Below are 25,704 nucleotides of genomic sequence, written 5' to 3'. Positions count from 1 at the left end.
GCTCCAGCAGGCATCTCCCCTGGCTGGGGCAAGTCCAGGTTCATCTGTGTCTTGCTCTTCCAACCAGAGTGAGGAATGAAGCAAACTGTGCACTTTTCCCATGGCTCCCTGATGAAGGGGAACAGCCAGCAACCTTTCTATACGAATCAAGCGAGAGCTTCAGTTCCCCATCCTCCCTAAAGTGGACCTGGGAGGTGGGAGGCTTAGGGCCAAAGCAGTCTCAGAAGTGCGACACCCCTAGCTAGTCCCTTTCATCTACCTGGTGATTCTGTCTCTTTTCTGTATGGTTTTATGAGAAGCAATCCCATTCCAGGCACATCCCATTTTCCTGGCCCAACTCCAGCTCTACCTTGCTTTAAGCTATGATAAGAGGAAGCACCATACCAAATTTGGTGGTCATAGATCTTACCATTAAGGAGGCATTCTTGAATAGACAGACAGATGCACAGACAGACTCTCTCAAAAATATATAATAGATTTGTACAGATTATTGAATGAATGACAATTTGAAGCTTTGTCTTCTGTCACTCAGAATTTCTTGGGAAACAAGATAACTTACAATTTCATGGGGTTTTAACCCAAGAATAAAATGTTAAATAATACACAATAGATTCATCAAGCCACATATTAACTTTTATTTAAATTGCAACTGCAAAGAGATTTAAACTAAAAAAAATACAGATTTCAGTGAGCTGCAAAATTTTGTTATCTATCCTTCTGCTCTTCTAAAACCGATTATATTCCACGCCCAGGAGAATGGAGAAGAGAAAGAAATGGTTGCACAGGGACAACTGTAAGGATATTATCACAGCATGCATTGAACGCTGCAAAGAAGAGGTTGTCTGTGGAAAAGATAAAGCCAAAAGACATTTTGAAAGTTTCATTGGACTTTTTTTTATTTTAGTGGTTTCAAAAGACTTTAAAAGAATGTTTGCTTCTAATTGTCCTGTAACTCATAAAAATACAGCAATTGCACTTTATATTTCTGTGGATATAGATGCCAGGGAACCTCAGTGTTAATTGGGGATCAAATCCCAGCTTTGGAGTAAAGAGTCTAGAATGCCTGACAACCCCAACTGAATCAGGGTAGTCATGGCTTCCAAGTTCCCTGTTCTCTAGACTTCCACAGATCATGAAACTTGGGACTTCCATACCCCCACACCAGGTGACTCCTGACAGAGACTGAGTGACATTCACGTTCTTGTCAGTTAATTGGCATGGTAAAACTCACCTGCTGTCGGGGTCCTCAGGAGCAGATTTCATTGGGGAAATACAGTGTTGGTGCTTCCAATTCTTTTTTTTTTTTCAGGATTTCTGGATCACAGGAAGTTTCTGATTTTCAGATATTCAGATTGAACCCAAATTTCAAAAACAAGAAATTTCCAGTAAACCAGAAATTCTATGTATTGAGCATGTATATTTATAATATCTTTAAGGCACGCTGCTCATGCCTGTAACTTGCTGATAATCCTTGTTTCTCATGTATTAAGCCTTTTACAACCACTTGTAAATGGAATCTTGACATAAAGTATGATCGATACAGCTGTCAAGTTGTGTGTGTGAACTAGTGGCTTTTATCAATCTATTGTCAATGTCCAACTTTGCATCTTAGAACAGATTATGGCACATAAAATAGAATGATTTTTCTTGAAGACATTAGAAAATACTTATTTTCTGGCCATCATTTTCCACATCCCCATTTCTGAATGTTCTGTGAATTGTAGTTTCCATAGAGTATTTTTTCTACTTATGTCATTGAAAAACTCTAATTTTAGAAACTTATCATTTCTACGAATTCATACTTTAACAGGGGGCCATTTTTAACAGTATGAACATGCAAACAGCTCTAATAGATAATGCCAGCCTTTATTATAGGGGAAAGAAAAAAAGTAGTGTTGCATATTTGCATCTGTAACAGAGTCACACTCACCTCATGCAAGTGCTCCCATCCAGCTGAGTGCAGGTTCCTGTACTCTGTCTGATGCCAAAAGCTTCTGCAGCAACTCAGCCCTCCAGCCCAGTCACTCTTAGTAAATCTCAGCCATTTCCAGGGTACACCTCTATCAGGGGCCTATCCCAGTGCCTTCTGCAGAGTACTCTAAGTCTGTCTCTGTAGATATGTCTAGACTGCAGAGTTTTTCTGAAATACCAGAAGTATCCTGGAAAAACTCTGCCACATCCAAGAAACATGTTTGCTCTTCCGAATTTTTTTCAGAAGAGCAGACGCGTTTTTTCAGCATCCCTGTAAATCTCGTTTTATGAGGGAGAAAGGATATTCTGAAAAAGGGTTTTTTTCTGACTTTTGGCCCAGTGTAGACAGGCCAAATATCGGAAAAGCCTCACCTGAAAAAAGAAACGGAAAAAATTGTGAATCGCAATTTGCATATCTTTTTCTGGAAGAACTGTGTAGTCTAGACACAGCCTGTCACCCCACTTAGGATGAGAATGGTGTTTCCTGGAGTCAACTTCTTTGTCCTTACCTCACAGCTTTAAAATCCAATCCACAGACTTTCAGTAGCTCACCACTGGGAGCTGTCCGTGGTGGTGGTGATGGTGATGATGATGATGGTGGTGCTGCTGCTGCTGCTGCTGCTGCTGCTGCAGCAGCAGCTCCAACTCCCTCAGCCAGCCAGTTACCCATGATCTTCCCTTCAGGGCTCCATTGCAACTGAACCGCTGCTGAGCTTTGCAGCTCCTTTTGTAGGCCTCCTTGGCCCCTGATTGGCTGGTTTCTTCTTTTCCTGCTCTAGCCTCCTGGAGGACTTCTCTGTGGCCCTTTTTGGGCCCAAGGCCTTATCCATCCCCTCACAGCAGCATTTCTTCATACTGCATATGTACAAGTTGTCATCTCAACCACCCACATAGCCTCACATCCTCTTTTTAGAGGGAAATAGCAGCCCCATTAACTCAGCCAGCAGAAGGAAAAACAGAAACATGTTAGCAAGTCTAACATATATCATCTAGTGCATGGGTTCCCATACTGGGAGGTGTGCCCCCCTGGGGGGGAGTGTGAAGAAATTCCAGGGGGGAACATGAGGTGAACCAGTCCCCCCATCAATCTTCCCCCCCCCCAAGTTTTGCTCCTATTTTTGTTTCTCATCCCCCATCAGTTCCTTTTTTCCCCCCTCAACAAGTTTTGCTGCTATTTTTTTGGTAGGGGGGGGCATGAGGGTTTCTCAAAAATCAAAAAGGGGGCATGCTGCTGAAAAGTTTGGGAACCACTGATCTAGTGCAAAGCAGCCGGTTGTACGTGTGTGCACACACACAAACATGGCAGTGTTAATCCCATATGGATGTTGTTATAACAAAGCAACAAAAAGATTGTAGTGATGAATTACTTATTGAAGCTTCATTCATGGCCTAATCCATTTCTCCTTGCAATCTATGAAAAGGCTCCCTTTGGTGGGAGTTGGATCACACTTCAATGGTGAACTGTGTCAACTTCAGCTGTGAGCCAACCCTCTATGGAATGAAGATTATTTGTATGAATATAATGTGTTCTCCCTTACTGAAGAGTGCATGCATATAATTGTGTGTTTTCTTTCACACACAAAAAATACTTCTAAAGTGTAGTTTGTGAACTACTGCTCATTCCCAGAGTACTTACTGGTTGTCTAGAGAGAACTAGCTTGTCATATAATGTTAGCTTCTCCTGCTCATTCCAAGCTGTTAAACTATAATATATTCATCTAAAAGTACACTAAATACCTTCCTAATATTACTCTTCCATGAAAGCAATTGTTGTTGTTGCCACAGGGATCTTATACGATCATGACTGGGAAAGGGTGTTGTCTGCATGATCATAAATGGGAATAGGTGGTGTACAAGTATCTCTGTTACAATGTGGTCTGATTCTTGATATAAACCATTTGCCCGACTCATGCATAAATGTTTCCCAGCAATGCAATATTGTTTTATACCCTATATACCTGAGTATAAGCATAGAATTGTCTGATGGAAATTCCAGATAACTAGGGGGAGACCATAGATTTACAATGGTAGTAACACAGCTAATTCTCTAAGAAGGAACAGAGGTGCCTGATGGGGAAAAAAACTGTTAATAGAATGATGGTGGGAACTAATGAATTTGTCTACACTGCATGGCAAAGCACATTAGAGGGGTATGACTTGTAAGGTGTTCTAACATGCTGCCCTGCATAGACTCTATTTGGGCAAACTAAAATTTACCTTTAATGTAGTCTTGTTTGAAACAGGACAACTCACACTTTTCTGAATATGTTTTGCTGGTGCTGAGAAGTCCATAGAGAAGGTTGTGTGGGCCTATTATGACACGGAGCACTGCAAAGTTAACATGCCAACAGTGTATAAAAGAGAGGTTCAGAAGCTGACAAGTAGAGCTGAGGAAATAATGGCTATTTTGCTCCAGCGGCCGATCTGAAAAAAAGATGAGGGAAAGAATTGCTTCACTTTTTCAAATTTCTTTGGGTTGAAAACAAACATTTCAAACAACAATTTGAAGTGACATTTCAAAACAAAATGTCAGTTCAAAATGACATTTGAAACCAGATGCTGTTTTGAAATAAAATGTTGATCCTTCCACCCCCCCTCTCCCCGTTTCTTAAGCTGAAACTGTTCACCAGAATTGACTTGAATTCATGAATAGTTTCAGTGTCCCCAAAATGTATTTTTTTCTGCTAATTTGTTATTTCCACACATTCATGCACACAAATTGCCCAACTTTAAAAATAGGATTATTGGGAACATAACAGATTAGTCAGGCAAGTATTGATTTAGAGCTAGATAAGCTGTCTCATCATAAGGTTACTTATTTTTTGTTTGTTTCAGTAAGGTAAATGCTTAGACAACACTCCCAAGCTAATGAGATTGACACAAGACAATGGGAGATTTTCTTGACTGAGGTCTGTTGCAATATTTGGCCCAACATAATCAAACTGGAGATTGGCTTACAAGCAAGCATATACAGAAAGTTACATTTTCTAATTAATAAAGTCATTGTTTTCAGTCAGTAAACCTGACATTTTAGGAGTCTTTTGATGTCTTTTATTTGTATCCTTTGCAAGAACTAGAAGATTTACCCAGCATTGCTTGGGTCCTTAACTCAATTTTTGTTTTTTGAAAAATAAAATGAAAACGTACATGCTTCATTTAAATCATTGATCTGAGGCAGGGAGAGGGCTGAGGGGTGCAATATGAAAGTTGCCTTGAGTAGAGAGAACTTCCCCAGCCCTCTCTCACTGCAGAAACTTGGGGACGGGTGGGAAGTGCTTCTTCATGGCCATTGCAGCTCCAGTGGGCATGGCCAGGAAAAGGGTGAGTGTCCGCCTGGCTGGGGCAGGTCCAGGTTCATCTGATCCCTCGTCTTCCCAGTCAGAGTGAGGAATGCAGCAAACCATGCACTTTCCCCTGGTTCCCTGACAAAGGCGAATGACAAGCAATGTTTCCATATGACACTGGGGGGCAGAGCGTCAGCCCCTTCTGTCCTCCCTAACAAGAGTGCTGTGGGTGGGGGATGCTCAGGCTAGGGCAATCCTGAACGGGGGGACACTCCCAGCCAACCCCTTTCACCTGCCTGGTGATTCTGTCTCTTTTCTATATAGGTTTATAAGACGCAGTCCCATTCCAGGTACATCCCATTTGCCTGGCACAACCAAACCCTGACTTTGCTTTAAGTTATGACAAGGGGAAGCTGTATACTGAATTTCCGCTTACCATTTCCGCTTACCATTTCAGAAGAGTTCTGGAACAGACCGACAAAGTCTTTCAGGTATACCATAGATAGCAAAGCAGAATCCACCTGAATTTAAAATTTTGAGACACACTCACATATTAAGTTAATTCACCTTTTTTAAACTCCTGTTAATCTGTTGATCAGTGCATTGTGGTTACTGATTTACCACAATGTTATTTATATTGTACATGAAATATGGGAGGGAAGTGTCATTACAACATAAAAAGACCATAAAACTTCAACATGTGAATGAGGCAGCATTTCATTTTTCCTAACAAGGTCATCTGCCTGCTGGAAGAGACAGTAAAGAAAAAGAGCTTAATTGAAATGAAAATAATTCTAAGACCCATATGTTCATGTTTATAAGCAGAAGGAATGTGACAAGTATCTGTTTTTTGCTTGCGCTTTATAGCGGACTATTTTACATAATGAAAAAACACATCTGTTAATTACCTTTCTACTATGCCATCGCTTTAAATGTGCTTACAAGTCTTGGAGCATTCCATTCCAAATAATTATTTGCGATGAATGAGGGAACATTTAAAATGTTGTAAAGATGGATATTTTATTCTTTTTCTAACTAAAACACTTTTGTGGTAACAGAAGCCTCTTTCCTCCCTCAATAGATGCACAACATTATGTTTATAGCTCAATTTGTGGATAATCCTTCAAACTACACTTTTCCCCCCAAGTCATTGCCTTTATAAATGTCTTCTTCCATTTGGCCTTGGCGTAGCTTGAGACTTGAAACAGCTTTTTGCTCCCTGCCAATTACAGAATAATTTAGGGTTTGAGTCTACCGTGCATAGTTCTTGTAAGAAACAGAGGCTCATAGAATGTATTAAGATTATTTTCTCTGCATTATCTGACTACAATATGTTGTGCAAAGGTGTTTCCAAATGGCTAGACAAATTTAATCAACATTGATTAGCACAGATTTGAAGCTGCATTTATTAATAGTTTTACATTTAAAAAACTTTACTGCTAATCACAATAATTAAAATATGTCATAGTAAGAAGATTGCATGAAAACAGGTAACCTGTTCTAAAAATAGAATATTATTGCTGTTTTAGTTAGAGAGGTTTACATTAGGTAGGATAGAAGGGTCTTGAAGAGAAGTATGCTTAAGCAGCAAAGTTTACATGCAGACTTTTTCAAAGTTAAATCCAGAGTTTGGCTGGGACCATGTTAGGGATGAAATAATTGGTCATTTTGTGTTCTTGGTACATCACTTACCCCTTCCAAGTCACCTTTGTTTGTTAGTCTATTTAGTTTATGAGTTCTTTCAATGGGGAAGGAAAAGGTTTATTTCTAACCCTTCCACATACTTTCTGTGAAATCTCAGGCAAGTCATTTTATCTCTCTGTGCCTCGATTTCCCTTTTAGTAGTGGGTATGATAGCAATGCTTGTGCTGCTTCAAATTGCAGTCCCACATGCCAAGAGGAACCCTGGTTCTGACTGACTCTGGCCTGTAGTATCCAGTAAGGGTCCATACTTATAGTTACAGGAAGGCCCACCTAGGACAGAAGGAAAAATTCCCCAAATGGTGTTGAAGGAAGATGAGCTCTGACCTTTGAACTGTTTGCTACATGAAAGGGTTTCTGGGAAGGGGATTGGTATCCCCAGACAAAATCACCACTCTACACCTCTCTTGTGCCAAGAAGAGAGAGTGTATCAAGGGGCATCCAATAAAACATGGTCTATACTTTAGATCAAACTCTATATTGTATATGGAATCTACATCTGACTTGAGAAAATCCACCAGATTGTTAATCTAGAATATATGAAGCCTAAACTCAGGTGGGTGCCAAGTTTCTCTACTCTGAAAACTGAAAAGATAAACCTTGAAATTACCAAAATAACTGAGCAAGACTCATGAATAATAGCCAACATTTTATGGAGGATACGAGTCTATTCTACACTGGAGGAACCAGGATTAAATAGATTAGTTAGCATCCTCTGACCACCTTTTAATATATTACCCTCAATGTGGTCTTCTAATATATTACTCTCGACTTATATTTGAGTGACTACTAGACCTCACACTGAGGCATAGCTATGGGCAGCTGACAATTGTACCCTACATTGCCACTGAGGAAGCCACAGATGTTAAAGAAGATAAATTATATGAGCAACTACCACCAGTGACACAAGCTCTTCTGCCACACACACACACACACACACACACACACACACACACAAATGTGTTATATGAACTCCACACCAAGTTAGTTCAGTAATGGCTTTAAAACTATTCTGAGGCCATTGTGTTCTGGAAACATAAATAAGAACTCTGTGAGATTACTTTCCTTTTGGGTACCTTAGATTTACTGTCACAAATAGCTGGCGTAGGCACTTAGATATCAATTAGGAATCCCTGATAGACAATAATGGCTAGATGAGGAAAGAACTGGATCATATATTGGTATAGAAACATAGTAAGTTATAGTCCTACAGGTCCAGACATGCAGAAGCTCTGGCAATGACCAACATATGTCTTCTTGTTGCTAAAAAGGTAATTACTCTCTGATTTCAACATAATAATGCACCTGTTATGATACACAAGGGATTTATGAAAATCCACCTTTGGCTAACAAGTACACTGTCAGGGTGCGTCTAGACTACATTCCTCTTTCGAAAGAGGAATGTCAATGAAGGAAATCGAAAATGCAAATGAAGTGCAGATTTACAAATCTTGTGCTTCATTTGCATAATCGTGTCTGATCGCTTTTTTGAAAAAGATTTTTTCGGAAAAAAAGTCTAGATGCGGTTCTTTCGAAAAAAAAAACTTTTTCCAAAGAACCCTTACTCATGAAATAATGAGATTAGCAGGGTACTTTCGAAAAAGGGGGTTTTGAAAAAACTGTGTCTAGACTGCTTTTAAAAAAAAGCTATCGGATGTGATTATGCAAATGAAGCGCAAGATTTGTAAATCTGCATTTCATTTGCATTTTTGATTTTCTTCATTGACATTCCTCTTTCGAAAGAGGAATGTAGTCTAGGTGCACCATCACAGTGGAAAACAAATTCAATACAGTACACTTGGAGTTCTCCTGTATGAATCAGAATTGACCTAGACAGCCTTAAACACAGGCATCTGAGAAGCCATAGATGCCATCCCAGAATTAAAATACTGCAAGTGGTGCTTCTACTCATTCAGTGAAACACTTCAAATTTTGCAAAAGAAATCTGAAATCAGACAGTGTCATGCTGGTACTGAATGTAAATGTTTTTCGAGGGTATTTTTCAAGTGAGGACAGAAGTGAGTTGTGAAGTTTATTCTAAGAACTTACAAAAAAGGCAGACGAGGGAGTGAGCTCTAATAAATTCAAATCTCTATCCAAAGCTATTGAATCACTTGGATCCAAAACTTGACTTTGTGCAGGATCTGTGCTGGTAAATAAGGCTGATGTAACCCAAAAAGAATATTTTGAGATTGCATGTAGCCATCCTGCAGAGACTCTATGTCCAGATCTGGATGCATCAGCAATATATGCAATCCCTGACCTGAAATGTGTGTAGATGTGCATACATTCTCTCTGCCCTTTAAAAAAATACTGAAGCAGTTATGCTGCCAGACCCAGCTCCATAATGGCTGAATCACTCAGTTGTACCATAAGTGTAGTATTATACCAACATATTTTTTGGAGCTGGACTACTTGAAAGTTACCAGTGGAGTGGAAGGAAGGGATCGTTATCTTGGTTTGTAAGAGGGAAGGCCCACACACTGAGTCCAATACCAGCAGGCTAATAACTCTGTTCTCTGTTCCTGGGAAAGTTTTCTGCTCACCTGTTTCCAATCTCTCTGGCTGCGTCTAGATTGGCATGATTTTCTGGAAATGCTTATAACGGAAAAGTTTTCAGTTAAACGCATTTTTGGAACAGAGCGTCTAGATTGGCACGGAAGCTTTTTCGCAAAAGCACTTTTTGCGGAAAAGCGTCGGTGTCAATCTAGACACGCTTTTGCGCAAAAAAGCCCCGATCGCCATTTTCACAATCGGGGCTTTTTTGTAGAAAACAAATCTGAGCTGTCTATACTGGCCCTTTTGCGCAAAAGCTTTGCGCAAAAGGGACTTTTGCCTGAACGTGAGCAGCATAGTATTTCCGCAAGAAGCACTGATTTCTTACAGTAGGAAGTCAGTGCTTTTGCGGAAATTCAAGTGGCCAGTGTAGACAGCTGGCAAGTTTTTCCGGAAAAGCGGCTGATTTTCCAGAAAAACTGGCCAGTCTAGACACAGCCTCTTTGTGAAAAGCCATTGCCTAGAACAATTAGGCTTCACTTCTGGATGTTCTACCAGTAACACTGTACTTGCTCTTCACCTTCAATATGGGACCCACTGTGAATTTAACTAGCTTTTGACAACAGCATAAATAGACCTAAAGAGAGCCTTCAGTTCTGTCAACAGAAGTGTCTTGTGGAAGGAAAATGGGAGCAGCAGCTAGGAGTGCTCCGGACCATGCCACTTTTTGCTGCTCCCACGGGCCTGGCACAGTGATCTGTGGCCAATAGGAGTTGCGATCACTGATACCTGCAGCTGCGCAGGTAAATATAGTGGCAGTGGACCACCAGGAGTTAACCCCGGTGAACTGCTGCCCTGTTATTGCCTACCCCTGGTATAACTTAGCCATGCTTATTGCACATGCAGAAATACTTTCATTACTAAAGTTGTCTGATACGTATAAATATATGAAACAAATGCAAACAGGTTGATTGTATGATATTTTTAAAATTAGAAAGAGGCTAAGTAGATAATGGCACTCCAAAAGAGCCGTTCAGATTGGCAGCTTGCTCTCTCTTTTCTTCTAATAGTGAGACAGCAGATCCTGCTATAGCAATTGTGCAGTGATGGTGGCATAACAGGATTGGAGCAATATACATGGTTCTGCAGTGACTGGGAAGCTGACAGGGTTCATTCTGTAGCAAACTCTTCCTTCCCTCCTTTCCCTATGAGACCTTCATTTGCCTGGTTTCTGCCCACAGAGAAGGAATGTGTCTCACAGGGTCTTCCTTTTACCTTACCCAAATGGGAGCGGAGACCACTCCATAAGGTGCAACAATTCTCCCCAAACAATGCTCCAGGCACCAAGCATGTGAATTTTTCCATATGCAAAGCCCTAAAACCAAGACAGAGTCTGAGACGAGAAATCTGACAAATGGTGGAGATCAACAGGTAGGAAGGATCAAAACCATTGTGGCAGACCTTCTTAGCTTCACCTTTGACTACTCTAGATGTGCAGTTGAGAAAGGATGAGGCACTCAGAAACCCTGAGGAAAGTACCACACACAGTTCTGGATTTTGCCTCAGGAGAACTCCAAAGAACGACGAGTGCTACAGAAAGAAGATGCAGTTAGTTCTAACCCTCCATCTTTTTCCATGTGGGAGAGGACACTGAGGAGTTTAACAGGGAATCCTGATCATCCATATTTTCAGACTACCCTGAGGTGAGAATCACTGTTGGAAAGAGTGCCACACCAGAACCCAAGATGTTGTCATGGTCATCCTCCAATTGCCAGGGTTACACAGCTTCTTACATATGCCTTTTGAAATCTTCCTGCAACGTGAGATCTCAGAGATCCTACCAGGCAAGAACCCTGAGGAATAGGCCCATGCTAACAATGACTACTGAGTCAGCTATGGAAACTGTTTATGTTTGGGAAGCAAGCAATGCATTCCTCAGGTGTGTGGGCTCCATTTCTTCCACAAAATCAGGATAAATCTTCTGAATTCCCCTAGAATTCTCATCTCTTGTTGGGCAGAGAACTGGGAAGCAGTGGAATAGGCTCTGTGTGGTTTTCTTAATATCAAAATTATCCCAAAAGTTAATGTATTGACCTGACCCTACATGGAGTTCAAGACTACACAGTAATAAAGAGTCTGCCTACCCTGAAGATGATGTGATCCAATTCAGTTGCATAGTCCCCTCCCCTTCGGTGCTGGAATATGTTATATAGACTCATGATTCCCAGCAGACACATGATATCTGTGGTTTTTATGATAAAAACAAAAAGTTGTTAACTTCATCCAATAGTACCTATCATATGAATTTTATTACTGGATTTATGAATAATATACTGTGTAGTTCATCAAGTATTCATTTTCTAATCACAATTAAAGTGACTAATCCTCATAAGGATGTTTATCATAATTTTAAATTAACCTGGATTTAATTAATGGCGTTACTGTTATGGGATTATAATGAGACTGGAGAGGTGTTCTGGGGAGGAAGAATTTATTTTCAAATGTGACTTTAAAACATTCATCTCTTTAAGGCCAGGGGCGAAAGAAACAGTGGGAGAAAGGGAAGAAGCATAATTAAATTGCAGGCCCAGATGTAAAACATGAACAGTACCTATTGTGCTATGCTTAATGTATACTGGCCAGTTTGGAAGGAGATAACTGTAACCTAATAGTAACATAACAGAGACCTACTATGAGAAAGCTCCAATTTTCTGTGCAGCTACATTCTGTAAGGGGTGATATTGAGGCCTCACATATTGTCTACCTAGATCTTAACTGGTACATCATTTTCTCATTGGACTATTTTTGTGCATCATTTCGTTTAACCTGCTCACTCAATTAACTTTATGGAAGAGTTTACATTTATACACAGTATAGCAAAATTTGTTTACAGAATGTGGACTATGATCTAATTTATTTTAATGAAAATAGCACACGGTGAATGGATTTGTCAAGTTTGGGTGCTGGATCCTATTCAGATGTATGATTCTTTCTGGGGCATGAAAGAAAGGAAAAGACAGGAGACTAGGGAGAAACCTTTGCTCCAGAACAGCCGAAAGAACGGGGAAATTTAAGGTTTCAGCCAATATGTGATGCACTTGAATTCAAAATAAAGGTAAGCCCCAGGACATGAATGAGTATGGACACTATCTATTCTGTGCTATATGATATGCATTAAATTAAAAAGTTAATTATATCAAAACCACCAAAAAGATTCCTTTAAATTTAGAATACAAGTTTGGGCCCATTCTTATTTTACCTAAGCCTGTTTGCTTAGCCCTCTTTTAATCCTGTTCATTACAGCATACCTATCAGCAATTAAATAGCTCCCAGATTATCAAGACTGCTGCCAAAATTCTATAGTTCATTAGATTCTCTGTAATGTTTGTTCTGATATTAGCATCACACATTTAAATAAAGTACTTGCCAACTATTTTTGGAAGAAAACAAATAATATTTGGCATTTCTTTACTTTCTTAATTTTTTTCTGCAGGCATTATTTTACAGATTTTAGTTTAATTAATCTCACTACACCACTATAAAGTAAATTATAGAAATACCGATATCACTGTGGCGGTAGTACCATATTAAAAAGTAGGGTCTAGAAGTGGATGGACTATGTTTGTATTTTTTAGATCACAAGTAACCCTAATTAAGTTAACAAAATCAGCACTGAAGCTTCAGTTGAGTAAAGCAGCAATCATGTGTAAGTCTTTTCCCATTCAGTAAATCATTTAAGCATGCACTCAGCATTTGGCACATGCCTAAAGGAAAATTGTGCTTATGTGAGTTTTTTGGTGAAGGAATGAACTGTTGCATCAAAGCCTGAATAAGTCGAATGCAATCCCTTTCTTTGCATCTAACAAAAATGAAGATAAGAAATCAATCCTGTAGATAGGCCTGTTTATTTCAAATAATTAGGCAAGCAAATTTTAGTAACACAGAATTTTAATATTAATTTTAATGTCATTTGTTTATGTATACATAATGCATGTTCTTTTTACATATGATATCACAAGAGTATGTACAGGAATGTGAATTAGAAATATGCACATTTTACTGAGATTTCACCAATATCTCATGATATTTACAGAATTTGATGAGATTAATTCAGTCTCATTTGACTATTAACAGGAATATGATACACTCTGTATTCATCCTTATTCTAAGGTGGATTTTTTTTGGGGGGGGTGAGGAAAAACTTTGGGTCACCGTCTTAAAATGCAAGGTCTTTAAATAACAGTGGTAGCATTACCCCATCCAGAAGATGAATGTCCTCATATAATATACATTCAACTATTATAGTTAGTCTTTGGTTTAGAAAGCTTTTGACTTCATCAAGCAAAGTGTATGTTACTATACACTTTGTTAATCACACCATACCACACAAAAGAGAAGCTGAATGCACACAATAAACTCCAGTTACTAAGTATATTTAAATACCAATCATTTCTCTGTCTGTCTAAGGCCATGTGTACACTACCAACTTTGATTGATACAAGTTATTTTGATGTAAAGCCACAATTGTTAGTGTATCCCTTTCTTGCATACATAGTTGGGTGACTGCATGAGCACTGCAAGTAATCACAAGGAGTGCTTGTGTCAATGCACACAATATGGTCAACTATGGGTAGGCATCCCAGTGTGCCACGTACTGCCCTTTCACACCATATATTTTGGGGTAATTTTTCAATGTGTTGTGAAGCATGAACAAATTGTACAGGGGAGCTGGAACAAGCACGGTCCCATCATGTAACTTTCTCAATGTCATCCCTGGCCCATAATTTTCATGCCTCTCTTTAAATCCCACAAATCTCTGCAAATTTTTCACTGTTCACCATCTCTGACTACAGAACAGAGCCCATTAAATGCTGCACTGTTTTCATAAATATTGTAAACACAAGACACGTGATCTGAAGGTATTTGCACAGTGGCATTAGGCACTGCAACAAGGGGGATATGCCAGTTTCTTTGAGGATAGATTTCTATGGGGCATAGCAAAAAACAATTCAAGGCTGTTGATGGTATTGGCAGAGTAACTGCAAAAGTTGGAACGTTACTTCTGTGCCTGAGAAATGAACACTGAGAGATGGACTCACATCATAAAGCAGCTTTGGGGCAGTGAGTGGTGACTGCAGATCTTTCACATGCAAAAGAGCACATTCCTGGATCTATGTGACAAACTTGCACCTGCCAGCCAACACACGGACACCAGAATGAGAGCTTGCTTGACCATTGAGAAACTAGGGCCTATCAGACAGTGGAAGGCTGCAATGTAGATTGCTACCAATCAGTGGGAAATCATTTTGGAGTTGGAAAAATCTATAGTGTGGGATGCTGTTATTCAAGTATATAGAGAAATTAATTGTATCCTACTACATAGGACTGTACCTCTAGGCAATGTGCGGGGCATCCAGGGTGGATTTTTAGCGAGGGCGGGACAATAGATGACGTTTAGGACTGTTCAGGACAAGTATGGACATTTTTCTTGGCAGTAGATTATCACTGGTCATGGTGAAATGCCAATAATGATCTGAGGAACCAGCCTACCCTGTTCTCCTCCTAGCTTGTTCATGGCAGAGTCTCTGTCTCAGGTTTCACAAGCCTATCTACAGTAGTCTTTAGAGTGCTGGTGAAGTTTCCACCAAGTAGATCATACAGCTCATTGTAAAAGTGGCAGGTCTGCCACTTGGCAGCTGATCAACTAGTGCCTTCCAGGCCTGGTTGTATGTCTACTACAGTGCCTTTGCTTTCACGTGGCACTGCTGCTGATCCCTGTTGTAACCCTTCATCTGTGTCCCCTGGGCAATCTTTTCATAAATGTCTACATTTCTAGGTCTTATTCATAACTATGCCTGCAGAGCCTCTTCTGGCCCTAGAACTTCTGCATATTCCAGGCAGGAACACACCTGAAATGTGTAGTTGGCATCATGGCATGAGCAATTGCACACAAGGAAGAGAAGCTTGGTGAGGTCATCAAGCTGGGCAATCAGGAAAAGGTACTTCAAAAACATACAAGGACTTTAAAGTGGGGGATAGCTTCCAGTTCCTGTGACTCCTGGCCAATGGAGTTCATGATTGTGACCAAAAGTGTCATTGCTGGGCACTGAAATAGCAGCTGGTGGATTGTTAGGGTCAACAGAAGTCATACAATGTCTACACTCAGACCGTGTCAATCACAGTACATCAGCCATGGCTCGGTGCTGTTCAGGGTAGTGCTCTTACTGTAATGGGGTGCTTTCATCAGCCAGAGATAAATGTGAGAATAGGGTCATGCAAAGATAAGTCAATGGAAGGGTACTGAAGTCAAATAACTTTGTAATGTAGTCCAGGCCTTAGATACTTACATGGCCCTCATTGTTGTGGTATCTCAGCATTTCGCAATCTCTACTGAGTTTATTCTTATTCTTACAGCACTCCATGTGAGGCAAGAAAGTATTATTATCCCCATTTTACAGATGATGAGCCAAGGTGTAAAATGGCCAAAGTCACACAGTAAGCCCGTGGCAGAGAAGGAATTGGAACTCATTTATTCCAAACCCTAGGCTAAAAGTATAACCACTGAACAATTCTTCCTCTCACAGGAGAGTGTGTTTCCTACCATGGTGACACAAACAGCCAATTAGCAGAAAACAAAGAGCACACCTGGAAGAAATTATGTAAGACTTAACTTTATAGCCATTGCTTGGAAAATAAAGCTACCAGTAAAGAAGATGGGTGTAGTAAAGAAGACGGCGGGAGCCATCTCTGGTCATTTTTATTCCATGAAAAAGAGGTGACATTAATGGCTGATAGAGGATTGAAAGACCATTGGCTTTATTTGGGACTATAAATATTACCTAATGTTGAAGGGGAAGGATGAAATGTCATTAGTGTCATTTTCTTTTCATCAATCTCTAAAGCACTTTTATATTTTTAATCGTTACCTCTGATTTCAAGGTCTTTTTTTGAAATAGTGGCATTCAACAGGAAAATTCAACAATTTCAGAAGACAATTTTAGTAACAGTGAAGTGGTAACATACATTTAATTTCTGTTACAGAAGTTAGGGTCCCATAGATGTGGCATCAGACTGGGGATGAGGGAACCTGGAATTATCATCTTGGCTTTGTTATTCAGTCATTTTGTTACCATGAGTAAATCACTTAACATTTCTGCATTTCTGTTTCCTATCTGTAAACAGAAGATAATATTACTCTCCCTGTATCATAAAGGGCTTTGAAATCTATAGATGAAAAGCCCTGTATAATGGCTTGTTATTATTAAGCAGAAGAAAAGAGCACTTAGACCCAAAGGATAAGGACGATTCTTTGTCAAATGGCAGACTCCTCAGGAATAAGCTGGAAGAGGCTATGGCCAACCAAACTCAGTTAATGTTCTCAGCCTCTTGGAACTGCCGAAGGATGGAGAAATAAAGGGTACAGTGATAAAGCCAGGAACTCTGAAAGGGAAAGAACAGAAAGATTTAAGAAAATAGTTATCCAGTGTTTGCAGAAAACATTTAACTTTCTCAAATATGAAGTAATTAAATCTCTAATTACTCTCTTCATCACAGAGAGCAGACACAAGTTCCAACGAGCTGTCATTCTCAAATGATAGTTATTTTCTTAATGACTTTAATTGCTTTTCTTTCAAAAGTGTTCTCTTTTGTCACTTCAGAAGGGCTCTGTAGCAGATATGACTGGAGATCATATATCAGTGCTACTGAGAAACTCTCAGCTTTACTTGACACGCAAATCCCTGTTCTGCCTCCTAGATAATAGGAATCTAATATTACAGGGTCATAAAGTCATTGAAAATTGCAGTGGAAAAGGCTTTCAGAGCATGTAGTCTCCCAAAATCCAATTGCTCCCTACAGTATATTACTCAGTATATTTTCTAGGGCTTTAAAATCATTCTTAGTATTGCATTCTTGTTGAGCAAAGGAATTGATTTGTAAAGAAGGATGGAAAGTCTGTGGTTACTATTACTTGCTGATTTACTGGAGCACTTAGAAAGGTGCTGTAAAAAAGAGGAAGATCTGTATCTTCACTTCTTGGGTTATGCAGCTTGGATAACTTTTAGGCTGAATTGTATTGCTGCTTCTTACGGCGGGAGGGGGAGGGGGGAAGGGGTTCATGTCTTTAACAGTTGGATCTTATTAGTATTTGTAAAAACTTGTATTGAATTCAAGGCTGTATTATCCTTCACATCCTAGGAGCCCTCAGAATGGTAGCGTGTTAGTCTGTAACTGAAAAAAACCTTAAAAAACAATGAATAGTCCTTCAGCGCCTTAGAAACTAACAAAAACAGTAGATGGTAGCTTTTGTGGGCATAACCCAAATCTTCAGATGAATTGAGCAAAGGGTCCAGAGGTACAAATAAATTGCAGAAAGAGAACGGGGGGAAAATTATCAATTAGGCTATGTCTACACTGCAGAGTTTTTCCGGGATACCAGAGGAAAACCAGAGGTATCCTGGAAAAACTCTGCTACGTCCAGGGAACATGTCTGCTCTTCCAAAAATGTTTTGGAGAGCAGATGTGCTTTTTCAGCATCCCTGTAAACCTCGTTTTATGAGGAAGAAGGGATGTTCCAAAAAAGGGAGTTTTTCCAACATTTGGCCCAGTATAGACAGGCCAAATTTTGGAAAAGCCTCTTCCGAAAAAAGTGGAAAAAGCTACACAAACTGCGAACTGCAATTTGTGTAGTATTTTCTGGAAGAGCAGTGCAGTGTAGGCATAGCCTTAGAATGTCTGTGCTAGGTGGGACTAATAGAGTGGGCTGTAAGTGCCCCTAGAAGCAGTATGCCTGCTCTTGGTTTCCCTAATATAATAATGTATGGAGATAGCTATATCTCATAGAGCTGGAAGGGACCTTGAGAGGTCATTGAGTTGAGTCCAGTCCTCTGCCCTCATGGCAGGACCAAGTACCATTACTGGCAGATTTGCCCCAGATCCCTAACTAGCCCCCTCAAGGATTGAGCTCACAACACTGGGTTTAGCAGGCTAATGCTCAAACCACTGAGCTATCTCTCCCCCTCCCAAGCTCTTAATTATTTATATTTAGTGTTGTGCAAAAATAATTAAAAGCAAGGGAAATTCTGTTCATCCTGTGAGCAGGTGTCATATAATTGAAGTGCCAAGGGGGCATAGCTAGAGCCAAAAAGAATGTGTTTACAGACATTGTTGGAAAGCTCCTCTCCATTCAAAGAAAACAAGCTAAACAACCAACAAAGTAGCATTACTCAAGTAGGTATGAGTTGTGGTCAGTTCCCAAATGGGAAGCAGAGAAAGCATACAGTATAGTTGGGTGGCCGTGACCAAAACCAAGAGTTTTGATTGGGTTTCTTGATGAGAGGAGTTGCTACTATCAATCCCTTTCCTAGTAACTAAGCATTACAAATACACCACTGCTACCATGGGCAGCCTCATTAACAAACTTGAAGAGAGTCCGAGGACTGAATGGGCATTCCCTTCAGAGCTGTTGCTTATAGAACAGGATTGAGGTACACTTGCAGCAAACCGTTGGGCCAGCTTGTACTATGGCTACCCTTATTGACTCCTTTGTACGTAAGCAGAAGGTTTTGCTTTACATGGTGGTCAATTTGACATCTTTGAGGATTTACCAAAGATTTAGAAACTAAACAGAAAATCCAAAGAAACTATTTTGGAGAGATTTTCCTGGATGAAATGAATATTTCTGTTTTACATATGATAATACTAGAAGATTTACCCACTGTTGCTCGAGTCAGTGATATCCCCATACAAACTGGGGCAGAGGAGGGGGCTCAGCCCATTTGCCCTCCCCAATGGATGCCTGGAAGATGGGAGATTCAGGTGAGGCTGGGGATAAGGAGTTCAGTATGCAGGCTGCCCCAGGATAGAGGACTACCCAAGCCCTTTCTCACTACAGAAGCTTGGGGCCATGTGAGACCTGCCTCTCCATGGTTGTTGAAGCTCCAGCAGGCACAGCCCAGGGTGATGTACATTGCCCCTGGATGAGGCAAGTCCAGGTACACCTTTCCCCTGTACTCCCCAACCAAAGTGAAGAAAGCAGCAAAGGAACAGCTAGCAATGTTCCAGTATAAAATGGGGAAGTGGATACCGAAATTAGTGGTCCTAGCTCTTACCTTTTAGGAGTTCTTGAGCGAACAGACAGGCACACTGATAGACAGACAAACTCTCTCAGGTATATAATAGATTAATGTATGATATTTAATCAAATACATGGGCTACGTCTACACTGGCCCCTTTTCTGAAAGGGGCATGCTAATTTTAAACTTCAGAATAGGGAAATCCGCGGGGGATTTAAATATCCCCCGTGGGATTTAAATAAAGATGTCCGCCGCTTTTTTCCGGCTTGTAGATAAGCCGGAAAAAAGCACCTAGACTGGCCTGATCCTCCGGAATAAAGCCCTACTTTGAAGTAGGAATAAGAGATCCTCCGGAATAGGGCTTTATTCCGGAGGATCGGGCCAGTCTAGACGATTTTTCTGGCTTATCTACAAGCCGGAAAATGTGGCGGACATCTTTATTTAAATCCCACGGGGGATATTTAAATCCCCCGCGGATTTCCCTATTCTGAAGTTTAAAATTAGCATGCCCCTTTCGGAAAAGGGGCCAATGTAGACGTAGCCATGGAGTTTACAACAGAGCTTAAGGTTATCATTATTGTATTGATTTAATTCTTGCTTCCTTTTGATTTAATTCTTGCTTGGGGTGGTTTGTCCCTCATCAGGAGAAAAAAAAATCTTTGCAATTATTTCACTTGTTGTTGCATTGTTTCTCTTTTTCTCGGCCTCAGGAGAAAAGATGCTGGGCTCTTGTCTTACAAAGAACATCTACCAGTGAGTCAAGTGGTGGTTGGAGATATTGACAGATCTGGCTCAGAATCCAAGTTGACTGTAGGTCCTGTGCGCTGTCAAGGAGACCGTAAGTTTGCTGTTTTTTTCCTTGCTATTGCTCTTGGTAAGCTGATAGCTCTTTTCGGACATAGGGAAATATTACCTCTCCGCCTAAGCTCATGCAAGTTACATTTTGCTCACAGCCACTTTCTAGCAGAGTCTAAGATGTACAGTGAAAGGGAAAGATATGACCATAAAGCCACCAATATAAAGGGTTCCGCTTTGGATCTAAAATGTGAGTCTTCATCTTTCTTGTATGGTAAATGGGGCATCTCTGACTACCCAGCTAAGTTTATGATGATATGAACAGCAATACAAATAACATAAGAGCAGCACTCAACAGCTGCCATGCTGCTGAGAGCAACTGTTAATGCCATTAGCACTACTATTTGTATCACCATAAGCTAAGTTTATAGAGGTATAAAGAGTAGCATTATGGCTAAATGCATCATTGTAAACTCAGGTTATAACCGTGTAGTTTGACGTTACTTTTATCAAGTATCATCTTCATCCAAGCTCACTGTTGACTTGCAAACCTAGGATACTTCTCCGTTAGAACTTTCTAGTTTTAAATTTGTGCACCAGAGAGGGGATATCCACTTTCTACCTTGGTCTGTAGGAGGTGCAATATCAGAGTTATAAATATTAAAATATATGTTTTATGTAATAAATGATGGTAAGTGATTTCAAAATGAAAGAAAGGGAGTACATTTGGCTTAGCCTTCATTCTCATTCAGAAATATAACTGGTGGGGTGGTTCCTTTTGTTACTATCAGATGTGCATTCAGTCTGTTTTTTCAGTTGGAGAATTTTTCTGATTTCTGTTAATGTTTTCTGTTTTCTTTTAATATTTGATCAGTATTGTGTACAAACAGTTTGTGTACAAACATTTCATGGAACGTTGGCAACTTGTTCTCAGCAACTGATTTCAGTTTATTATTTGTGGGGTCTGACTGATGACATGAGCCAGAAATTACTCTCTGTTCCCTGATGTAGAAAACTGATGCTTATAAACAAGATTTTACAAATTATGAATAGGAAATTAGAAATAGTAAACACTTTTTGATCCACACAAAATCTTCTTCATATCTTGCACATAAATACCAGTATAAATAAAAAATTGATTGGAATTCAGCTATTCCTCAACATTAATGTAAAGAAAACCTCATTTGCTCAAATGTTTGTGAATAGCAAACAGTAGAGATAATTGTAACATGGCTGAATCCAAAAGCTTTTGGGGAAACGAATGAATTCCTAATAGTCCATTTGCATTGTATTCAGGCTGCTGTTTGAGTTAGACTGACAAGTTTTGTGAAGCCCTAAATCAGGGGTGGAGAACCTGAGGCGCAGAGGCTGGATGAGGCCCCCAGCTTGCCTTGATCTGGGCCTCAGGGCTTAGAGCTCCCCCCCAGCATTGGGGAGCCCACGCTGGCACTTCACCCCCAGTCCCTGTGCAGGGCTAGAGCACACAAAATCTACTAGCCTGTGCCTCTCTACACACCGGTGTGTGCTTCTCACTTGTGTGCAGCCCCCTGACTTTTCTGCGGGTGAGCAGCCCACAACCCAGAAAAGGTTCCCCACTCCTGCCCTAAATCATATCCTGTGAATAATTACCATGACCCTGAATTCACCCTGAATTCCTGGCTATCCCCCATCCCCTGCGCATTCTGCCTTCAATTCTGGAGACTTCTTCGTTCCCTACACTATCAAACTGTATCCCAGGCCAGGTCTGAGTGAAAAGATCCTTTACTTACTCCACAGGCATCTTGCTGACTATCATGAGGCTTAATTAATTAATTGTGTGTGTACTGCACTGAAATCCTGTGTGGGAAGAGATCTAGGCTGGGAAATTCATCAGGCTTTGAATTATTTTCATTTTCAACAACCCATCTGGAAGTGGACTTGCTCAGCTGGGCAAAGGTATCATTGAAATGGATTGTGGGAAATAAATTTCCCAAACCCTTTAGGGCAAAGCTATGTCCTATCCATCTGGCCAGTCCAACTTTGTTGGTGGACAAACACAACCCATATCTGCCAATTACAGGGAGGCATAGTGACTGCAGTGGTGTCAGCAGATGCTACTGAGTATGCTCCCTGACCACCAAGCAACAAATGTGAGGGGGACACCTAACCCCACATGCTGCCCCCTGCCCCCCAGGCATCACCTCTATTGGTGAGGGCCACTCTGAATGTGAATTGCTGATCAGGGTCTCACATCTATGGGGGTCATAAATACACAGTATTATGTATTCCTCATGAAAGCTCATTTTCCCTACCAGCCCCTTTGTGACTCAGTCTTATCCCTGATGTGGCACAGAGTGACAGTCATTTTACTTTCTGCTATATGCAGTGCTAATGCTGCATTACTGCAGGCTACAGTCTGTCCCTTCTGCCCAGAGCCTCCCAACAATGCTAATCTCTGAGGGAATATTTGGAGCTACACAGGATGACTGACACAGAAGAAACTGTTTGTGGCCTCTTGGGAGTGTCAGTTACCCAAGCACCAGGCTGGAGATCTTTTGTTTTACCCTCCTCCTGCTTCATTTGTGTGTATTTGAGCATTGAACAGTACAAGGAGGGTGAGGCTTGAAGGGGTGGAATGATCGATCAGGTTTGAAGTTCCTGCACATGGGACAGTGCTGGTTAAGGGGCAGTTTGTTATTTTTTCTAATAGAGCTAGCAAGACTCGCACCTTGTACATTGATGGGTCTGTGCTCAAGACACTGGTCTAGGATTCAGGCTGTTTGTATTCCATTCCAAGCTCTTCCATAATGTTTTTTTTGTTATCTTAGTCAAGCAGTTTAATATCTCTGTGCCTCACTTCCTCATTTGGAATAGAAACTCTCTGTAGCAAAGGCCATTTCCTTCTAATTGTTTGCACAATGCCCAGGCGACAGGGGACACTCTCCTCTGGTGAGCACCTCTTGTCAGGAGCCTCTGAACCTGCACACAAATTCTTTTTCTTCTCCCAGTTCCCATGATCACCGATTAACCTTGTCAAGTGAATTGTCAGTAGCCCAGCTCTCCAGCTAAGTTACAGAGTCAAACTCACAAAACAAATCCCTTTCAGGGTTATAAAAAAAAAGTCCAACAGGGCCAATCCTGGTGTCCTTGTCAATACCTGTATCTGCATCCCTGTCTCTGGGTTCAGGTCTCAGCCCCCTTCTGGGTTAGCCTTAGGTCTGCATCTGCCTTGGCTAAGAGCAGTGTCTCCAGGGCTCTCTCACTGGAGAATCTTCAAATCCTGTCCAGCACGCAACTGAGACACAAACCAGCATTGGCTGCATTCAGTTCACGTTTTCAGCGTTTTCTATTTTTATGAAAATTGAGATTCCAGATCACAATTGTGTGGTCCGGGGGGGAGGGCGGGGTTGCAAAGAACATTTCACTGCCACGTAATTTGTGAGGCCTTATCTTCAACTACATATTGAAATTCAGCAGGGTCTTTCTTTGGGAGCTCTTTCTGTACTTCAGGCTAGAAGGGAATAGAATATCGGTTACCATTCCATATTTGTCCTCTTCCACGGGTCCCCTTTTGTTTTTTTGCTATGGCTGTTAAAAGGTAAGGAGAAACATTTCAGGGTTTTTAGTTTTTTTGCTTCTTGAATTTATATATTTCTTCCATTTCTTCTCATGGGGAGATTTTTATTCTCTCAGTGAGTCTTTGTCTTTTTGATCTCAGAGCCATGACTCACTATTTATGTTTGACTCCCATTATCTTTTATCTCTGAGATGAGGAGGAAAGAGCTTGCTGCACTTACTGCAGCTGTCTCCATTTAGAGTTTCAGGAAGTCCAGAAGCAGCCCTATTTATGTGGAATCCATAATGATGGGGGGAAGGGGGGATCTCTTTGACGGATGATAGAAATGCAGGAACTAATCAAAACTCTGTTCCGACACTAGTCCATTGATCTATTAAGTTCTCCAGGGAAATATACCATGAGCTCTTTATTTATTGATCCTTTTCCTGTACTTCATCATTTCTTCTTGTGTGATTTGATACTTTGTTCCTTTAATTTATGAATATTGCTTGTGTTGTTTTAATCTAGCATTTCCTTTTGAAAGCTTTTAATGAATCTGGACTAATAAATAGTGTCATGTTTGGATTTGTTCTTAATTTTTGTACGTGTGTATTTTATTGTGACTGCCATTTTTGCACTGTAATCATGCTTTCTAGACTAAAAAAAGACGATCGATGTTCACAGGAGTATTTTCTTTTCCTGGTCTATTTGTATATTTATTTATAATACTTGATATGTATTGCATATTTAGGTCAATAATAACATTGCACTGTAATAGGGCTTCATTAGCTATCATAAGAAATAAGCTTTCTGTGTTATATGTTCTCACTAAGACTGTTTTCATCATTTCCCAAAAGGGGAAGCCATTTACTAGAGCTCCATAAATCCATGAAACTGAAGTCCTCCCAGGGACAATAAATCCATTCCTGTTAGTTTCAGATGATCTGTACATCGGAAAAAAACTCATATAAAGTTCACTAATCTTGTTTAAGCAATGTGATGTGATGTCTGTTAAGCACTGGCTGCTTAACATGGTATCCTACATAATAGTGCGGTCTCATAGGAAAACCCCAAGGCAAATTATATGCTCAGTAAAATAAAGACACAAATTAAAAGCAAGACACATTTATTATAACAAGGCTTTCCCAGTGGTTTGTTAAAATATATGCTCACATCTTCCTGGCCCCTACCTACACTTGTTTTCTTTGAATGTGGTTTTCAGTGATACCGCCAGAGGTTCAGGATACAAGAAAAAAAATGACAGTCTCAGTGTGAGCTTGTAATTCTCAGTTGGACCTTAAACTCATAAAGAAGGTCAGTTTTTTAATAGGCTGCACAGTGTGTTGGCTAATCAGGCGAGCTGCGGTGTCCGTATTAAATACATCAGTGTGTTATGTTTGGAGGTGTCACAGAGGAGCAACAATTTATAGAGGTAATGATAAATAAAACAGCTGGTATCCGAATTTGGGCAGGAGAAGGTCTACTCCTAACCATGTCTTAGACTTAGGCAATATTCCAGTAATGCTGGTCTTTGCCTTTTAGTTCACTAGACTTGGAAGCAGTGTGACAAATGCAAAGTAACATCAGAGTAATGATAAAGGAAGACCACTATTTTCAAACTTAGCTCCCTACAGTTAGGTGTCTAACTCAGTAATTTGTCACATAAATGGATGTGGTCTCATTTTCTAAGCCTGTAGCTCCTGTTGATTTCAATGGAAGTTGGGCCAGTTTGTTAGCTGAGGTAGTTTGAAATTCAGGGCATTTCTATTAAGGTTCCTAATTATTCAGTTCCGAAAATGTTAATCTCAAGCTGTTAACTCTTTTATTGTTAACTCATTTCATTGTTTGC

The 25,704-nt window shown here is 40.3% G+C and overlaps 1 protein-coding gene across 1 annotated transcript in view; it reads left to right on the top strand.

The window, feature by feature from the left end:
• CNTNAP2 (contactin associated protein 2) overlaps window positions 1–25,704 on the top strand; it is a 1,659,707-nt gene that overhangs the window by 1,357,745 nt on the left and 276,258 nt on the right. The window contains exon 15 of the mRNA XM_075921713.2: window positions 20,236–20,363. Coding sequence (XP_075777828.2) covers window positions 20,236–20,363 — 128 coding nt within the window. The remainder of the gene's footprint in view (window positions 1–20,235; window positions 20,364–25,704) is intronic.

The sequence above is a fragment of the Pelodiscus sinensis genome, chromosome 2 (assembly GCF_052426305.1).
Source record: "Pelodiscus sinensis isolate ZL-2025 chromosome 2, ASM5242630v1, whole genome shotgun sequence".
Classification (NCBI taxonomy): Eukaryota; Metazoa; Chordata; order Testudines; family Trionychidae; genus Pelodiscus; species Pelodiscus sinensis.
This window is presented reverse-complemented; position numbering and strand designations above follow the sequence as displayed.